Raw genomic sequence first — 7,536 nt, 5'->3', positions numbered from 1 at the left:
TTTATATTGAATGTCAAAAGTCATTTTCCTTGCGTTGTATTAAATTTGACGTTCAGTCGAATTTTCCTGAATGATTTCCCCTCATAAATGCTTCATGCAAACAAAATAAAACTTTTAGAAAATAAGTTTAAAGTAAAGAAAGAAAGTATTTTGTGTGTATACGTTGGTTTTTGTTTTTGTTTTGTAAAGTATTATGTATTCTACAAGTAACATAATTTAAAAAAAAAGAGTTGTCGCATAATTAGAGGGGAGTGGGGGAGGGGGTGTTGTTCATGTGGTATCAAACAGTTGATCAAAATTATATATTGTTAAAAACAAGTTTATCTTTGCTGGATATGATAACGTGAAAAATAAGAGAAGAGTTCAGATCTTTCTTGATTAGGTGAATACACACGGCAATTCGAATTTGATATCTTATCTACCAACAAAGAAATCTAATTAACGGGGCACTGCAAGATCTTAGTTTTCTCTTTTACAGATAAAAGGGGTTCAACTTTACTCGTACTTTACAACTGCTAAAGATGTAATTGTCTGTGGTTTTTAAAAGCTTGCATCGCGGGCAGTATGTTGTCGCCGCACCTATGGTCACGTGATTTTTAGTAGGTGACAGGTAAATAGGTGCAAATAAGGGGAGGCGACCACTTTTTTTCTTTGTTGTTAATTTGGAAAAAATGAATAAAGGATTGATAAAGGTAAGCCATTCAATGTATATCTATTAACGCTTTCTAATCAATTACAAAAAACAATGTTTTTATCAAAACCAAAACAATTCAAATTAGGTGTGAAAATTTGTGGTAAAAGTGCGAAAGTTCTAATCATTCTGATAACTGTATAAAAGATTGATTTCATATTGAGATTTAGTACATCAATCCTACACCTGTATACTAAAACAGTCGGAAAAGCATACGTTCCGGGTAAAAGCATTATAAATCAGTAGTAGAATGTTATGATTGAATGAAAATTTAAATACACCGCTGCATAAACCTAACAACGATAAAAAACGTCAAGACAGTTGATCATGCAAAATGTTCATTAATGGTTGTTATTAACCAAATCATTAATGAGCAAGTACAATAATGTAAATATTAATATATAACTTTTCATTTTAAGACATTTAAAAATTATTATAAGTATGCTACATGTTCGCACTTTGCATCTGTAGTTATGCACGTAGAATACCGGTGAACTTGAAATCACATTTAAGCCTTATTACAGAAAAATACCCATTTCTGTAATGCAAGATCGCTAAATATAATATGTAATTCTTAATTCACATACATGATGGCTATAAATTTAGATATTATATTAATATATTTAATTTCAAAATAGTATTTACATATAACAAAGTTGTTTCCAATGATGAGCAACGTAACACGAAATGACATGAAAATGGTCAATCAATGTCAAGATGTGAAATGTCGAAAATATTTTATTTCTTTTAATTGTATTTTTTTCCTTTAAAATTATCTTTTTAATAACATCATGTGAATATGTTCAAACAATTTTACCTGCATTTTACAAATGTACGTGCCAACTGGCACCCAAAATTTAGATAAATAAATTTCGTCTATAAATATTCACAAACATGCTTGAGGGACATTGTCACGAAACGAAGTATCATTATATAAACATCGCATTTTTTTTATGTTTAATAAGAAAATTATGCTAAGAATGTTTATCTGTAGAACGATAAATTCCATTGATGTCACAGCGATAAAGTAAAAAGAAAATCTTCAGTAAAATATATCTTAATTGGGATATTTTCAAAAATCTTTCCAGAAATGGAATTTTAAATGAGATATTCATTATTTTTTTTTTAAGTTCAAATGATGAAAAATACGTACATGTATATTTTTTATCAAAATTTATCTACCTGTTATACAATTTAGTCATTTTAATTCATATCGGAGTGACTATTTTACGAGTTATTAAGAAAAAATTTAATGATTGTTGTTATCATGAAAATTTTTACTTTTAATTCGTCTTATATCATCTAAACGCACTTATTTATTTCAATCTATTTTTTGATTTCATGCAAGCAATAAAAAATAAAGTATGATTTGACAAAAGATTATAAATTCTCATATGCATTACAGAAAACAATTTATTATATCACTGTTGATGTATAATTGAAGTACAAAGCAATTCGCTTTGCAGATTGAATTTAGAACACAAAAAAAAACCCACCACCAACAAAAAACATTTAAATTACCAGAAAACGATAGTTACTTATTGATTAATTGTGTGCTTTTTACAAATCTAACTGCTTTAAATTACGGATTTATTCTATAAAGTTGTAGTTCTATCGTCAAAAGCATGTAACTGATTTACACACAAAACAAAGCGAACAAAAACCAAGAATACCAAATTAAAATAACATTACAATCAGCGAAATGAATAAGGAATTCATTCATTAATATTTTAGTTCAACCATTACCGACCACCTAGAACAATGAAAGTATATCATTGATATATATAAATATTGATGTTTTAAAATATATATATATATATATATAAATGATAATTTCAAATCTCATTCTTATGTTTTCACTTACACATAAAGGCTAATTCTAAGGGGATAATTTTCATTTTGTATTATATGCATTTTTTTTATTTTACTACACTTTAGGGTTACTAACTTATTCATATTTTTTTTTAAAGAAAAGGGTATCTATGGATCTGATTAAAGCAAAATTAAAACCTTCATCACCTTACTTAAACATTAATGATATGTTTATATTCCATAAAGCAGAAATTCCGATGGAATTTATTCTCCGATTTTATTATCAAAAAGTTTAATTTACATACAGAATTAACAAAATAACACGTTTTTGTAACAAAATTAATTTTTTAAAAAAATTCTATTTTTATATTCACTATATATAGTTATCATAATACAATTTGTCTTCCACAAAAATAGAAATTTTAATTCTTTGTAGTTATTTTTTACATATCGCTTGAAACTTCGATTCCATGATAACAAGAAAACAACAACTAAAGAAAACTTGCTGTTTTAATTTAATAACGTATAGACAAAATCATTTATTGAAAATGGTAACAGTTGTCAACATATTTGAATGCATATCAATACTAAATATATATTCAGTACCAGTGTTATCACATGATTTTAAAAAAAAATCATTGACCCATGAGGCAAGATGAAAAGTTCAATGTATGAACAATCCACAAATGTCAACAGGGTGGCATTGTCAATCCCGTTTGTATTGTTAGCACGTGCAGAAAGAGGGTTTTCGTTAACCCTTATCATTTCCATCTTTTTGTGGATTTGAATTATTTTCTTCTATTGTGAATTTATACACCACACCAAATCTTAGATATCATTTTAGCGACTCTTTTTTAAAAGGGATTCTGATTCATAAATACAGTGAAATCGTAAAACTAAAAACTAAAATAATAAACAAATAAATATTATGGAATTTGATTAACCAAATTAATTTTTTGAGGAAAGCAGATAAATTATTATTATCATTATTAGCAAACAATTTATTTCAAAATAATAACTGCGTAGTAAAAAAACAGAGGTACAAAAAATGTGGTGTTTGAAATGAATTTATAAATTTATTAAAAAAAATTATTTCTTTTGTGTCGATCGATCGCTTTCATATTACATACATTAGTTAGTGTGATTTATAATTTAAAAAAGGAGTTACAAACATTATCTTTAATGTAATCATAATAACTTTAAGTAGTTTTGTTCAGTTATCGCAGTCTTCAAAATTTTCTAACTTACTCTGGATGTTTCCGGATGATATAGTCTCTGTTAGTATGCAGAATATTAATCTAAATACATGAACTTTGAAATTTAAAAACAATATATTTTAATCAGAGGTTTTGGTATCTGTCGAAATATTTAGATTACATTTAAAAAATAGATTTATTTTTAAATCTTTAAACTATGCGTGCTTTTTATCTGATACATTGTTATTTCTTATATGAATTTTTTGTAACAAACATATTGCTATAAATTTTATCAAGTCGATTTAAAGAAAAATAATAGTTTACTAAATGAAAAATACTTATTTTTGTTTTTAAATTTTTATGAACAAAAAGTTAGAATGTGTATTCTAACACTGACATGCATTTTATCTTTTTGGTAGATTGCCTTCGTAGTCAAACACTGAGGGAAAACACGTGTGTGAAACCAAGGAGACATGTAAACGCATGTTTTAGAGACCACAAGAGCTAAAAATATGTAAATGTAAGTGAATAAACGTCAGGGGATGTTCCGGGTATATCTAGAATATTTAAGGGTCATGCAAGCTGTCGCATTTATGTGGTTCATATGTCCATTTTGTGATACACAAATACATGATATGATATAAATATCCTTTTAATACCTTTCAACAGGAGTGGTCTGCTGAAAAAAATTATCCGATTGACTTAGCAAGTAGAAATAATATTTATATGGTTACTAGTACTTTTGAACGTGCATATCTAATTTTTTACAACGAAGTTTATTTCAAAACAAGTTGATTGAAAGGTGTCATACAATTGCATAAGTAACTATTCCGTGAAGAATATTATATGTTATTTTTTGGAACAAATAAACTTAAAAAAACTCTGCTACCTAAAATACTAAAGTACACTTAGAACTCAGTCGTCGAGGAAATAAAAGGAAACCTAAGCTTCATAATGCAGGTGTTGAAATACAAAAGTCAGAACCCTTTTCAACTGCATTTGAATAATACGCAATTCAAGAAGGGGATGACATTATTGCAAAGTGCAATCGCTCTGTATTTCTTTGTAAATAGAGAGAGAATTAAAAAAATAAAAGTGCGGTCTCTTAATGCAGAATCCTATATTCAACGTTATTATTTATACTTCAGTTGTTTCTTTCACCTTTTTGATATCTCTTGTCGGCGTGAGCACAAAGCTCTGTGTCAAACACAATGACCCCTCAGAGGGTCATCATGGACGATCGGCGAGGTACCCGAGAATAGAGGGTCGGGGTTCTAGCCCTGACAAGGGGAAAAAAAGTAGATCAATCGATTTCAAACAAACGTAAAAGAATAGAACAAATATCCGGATAAACGAATCGTGAATGCTAACGGGTGCATGTTGATGTAATCCATGTAAGAAACAGGGGGTTTCTGTGTCAATGTGATACCGAGTTCTCCTATCTGTACACCTCTTCGTGGGGTGACTCAGAGTGTATGTGGATTTACCATCCAACTTAAAATAGATAGAACTTAACCGTAAGTACCTGCGATTTTGTGTTCAGATGTGACTGAAGTTTGCAAGCATCGACTTCGGTTTCTGCAAAGGTAAATTGATGGTGAGGGAGTAATACAACAAAGTCTGTTATGCACAATTTTTTTTTTTATTTTCTTAAGTCTGTTATGCACAATTTTTTTTTTAATTTTCTGATTGCATGTTTAATTTTTAAGCGCATCTGAAATTTAGGGACATAATTAGATACACCATTAAATACCATTTACTTGAGAAATGCCAAGTGTCTGATTTCTATGACGTAAAATTTTTACAAACGTTAATGTAATAAACTGCATTTATCCTTTCTGACATCGATATTATGTAAGACATTGTATTGAAGTGCTTTGAAAAAGGATAAATGCAATTTACGCAAATATCATTATTGCGTATTTTAAAGGATATGAATAATTTTATTTTTTAGAATGGGATAAATTTCGTATACCTGTGTTGTCCTGAATATCAAGATGGAAACACATATGCAGTATTGGAGACTTTTCAACGGCAAAAACCGAGAAAATGATCCAGTGCAAACCTGCTCTGACTTAGACTTCTGGTCATGGTTGCAAAATCAACCAGAGATAGAAAAAACTCATACAGAAAGAGTTCAACCAGGAAACAATGAAAAAGAAGAACCTGTCTTTCCTTTTGACGGCATCGATTCCTCTACAACTCTAACTGACATAATGGACTGCATAAACAAAGACAATAAGCACAAGGAAACAAAAGGTAATAAGTGCAACCAAAATTATATTGGGAGGCCCTTAAAAGTCAAATACCTTACAGTTTTGCTTGAGATATCTGATTTAAGTTTATAACTCATTTCTATTTCAAATGTCTATAAAAGCAAGAAAGTTCTAATTAATGCATGCAAAAAAGACCCCAAAGTTTCAAAAGAACACAATTAAATTTACACAGAATTCTTTCTTGCAAAATGAAAAACTATGAATAAGATATAGGTTAATATATTTTTGTTCTCAGTACCTTAATTTAGTTTTAAATTTCACATTATTAAATATTTGTGTTATCTAAATCTAGTTATAAGCTTCGTGTTTAATTTCAGATTCTGCTATCATAGATAACAATCAGATACGGACCGAGGATGACCTTCGCTACATTGCAACAATACTATCCGGTAAGTGATAGATTGGGCAAGCCCTAATATAAAAATTGGAAGATGTATGTCTGCAACAAAAGCCACGTCCAGGTGTTGTGGTTTTTGAGTATTTTAAAATAAAATTATCCTTTGTTTACCCATATTTATTCTTGAGTATCTTTATTACCCTTTTAAAACCAAAGAATCGACGTAAAACCTGACATTTATTGTTGTTTTCTCTTTATAAAATTAATGCATATGCCTGTTATTTGTTTAGATGTATTTATCTACTCTGTAACAATATTTTTTTGACATTGCAAAACAAAAATTCCATATTTTTTCATTACTACAGGAGGTGGACATGTTCAGTTGTGGCAGTTTTTGCTAGAATTGCTAATTGACAGTTCTAATACAAACTGTATACGTTGGGAGGACTTAAATGGGGAGTTCCGAATAGTCAATCCGGAAGAAGTTGCCAGAAAATGGGGACGTCGTAAAAACAAACCAAACATGAACTATGACAAACTCAGTCGAGCCTTGAGATATTACTACGACAAAATGATACTGCACAAGGTTCAAGGAAAAAGATACACTTATAAATTCAATTTCAAAATCATGGTGCAGAACCTGAGAAACGTTTCTTCCAGGTCTTCAGAGGAGGATGTCCTACCATATTGTTCCACAAACTGCTCCTGGTCGTCTGCTTCTTTCTTTAGCGGCCCACAGGTCGATGGACAATGTATGTACAGTGATTCTGCTTCCAGTAGGTATTGTGGTGAAGTCGAATCTAGCGAAACTCGATCTCAAGATCCGATCTCTTTTCCTTGCTCTCTTCACTCCTCGTCATATAAATAGAGATAATGTTTTCATCTTTTTTTTATAGAATTTGTTTTTATGTACACCTGTTTTATAGCTTATTCTACAAAGCTATGTATGTCTTAAAGTTTATTCTTGTATGTAGTTATTGTCACTTATTATAATTCTCATTGCTTGAATATGTGCATGTAAGCAAATCGCGTATATCAAAATATTTTGAGAAAAAAAGGGGTTTTTAACACATATATGTCCATTTTATAGATTTTAGTATTCATGATCCATTACTGAAAAGAGAAATAAACATATGATAAACTTATAATTATATTCACAGTATATTTTTCAGAATTCTGTGTTGAAAACACATTACATCCATATATCAAAAGAAAGATAACTGC

At 29.4% G+C, this 7,536-nt stretch overlaps 1 protein-coding gene across 4 annotated transcripts; it reads left to right on the top strand.

Moving 5' to 3' along the window:
* The first annotated feature begins 552 nt into the window (after positions 1–552).
* Positions 553–7,536, top strand: LOC128155622 (ETS translocation variant 3-like). 4 transcript variants are annotated; one of them, XM_052817426.1, is made up of 4 exons: positions 553–692; positions 5,654–5,958; positions 6,293–6,364; positions 6,678–7,536. In XM_052817426.1, exons 2-4 carry the CDS (start codon positions 5,697–5,699, stop codon positions 7,178–7,180), a joined length of 837 nt encoding a protein of 278 aa, XP_052673386.1. In that variant the 5' UTR covers positions 553–692; positions 5,654–5,696; the 3' UTR covers positions 7,181–7,536. The 4 variants fall into 4 exon arrangements, with proteins under 4 accessions (XP_052673386.1, XP_052673385.1, XP_052673384.1 ...); XM_052817425.1 differs by lacking the exon at positions 553–692 and adding an exon at positions 4,123–4,219; XM_052817424.1 differs by lacking the exon at positions 553–692 and adding an exon at positions 4,329–5,296.

This window comes from Crassostrea angulata, chromosome 7 (assembly GCF_025612915.1).
Source record: "Crassostrea angulata isolate pt1a10 chromosome 7, ASM2561291v2, whole genome shotgun sequence".
NCBI classification, from domain to species: Eukaryota; Metazoa; Mollusca; class Bivalvia; order Ostreida; family Ostreidae; genus Magallana; species Magallana angulata.
This window is presented reverse-complemented; position numbering and strand designations above follow the sequence as displayed.

Excerpts from the sequence above, each read along its gene's own strand:
- LOC128155622 (XM_052817426.1), top strand. The coding sequence starts at position 5,697 with ATGGAAACACATATGCAGTATTGGAGACTTTTCAACGGCAAAAACCGA. Across the intron at positions 5,959-6,292 it reads TAAGCACAAGGAAACAAAAG|ATTCTGCTATCATAGATAAC; the intron begins GTAATAAGTGCA and ends GTTTAATTTCAG. Across the intron at positions 6,365-6,677 it reads CATTGCAACAATACTATCCG|GAGGTGGACATGTTCAGTTG; the intron begins GTAAGTGATAGA and ends TCATTACTACAG.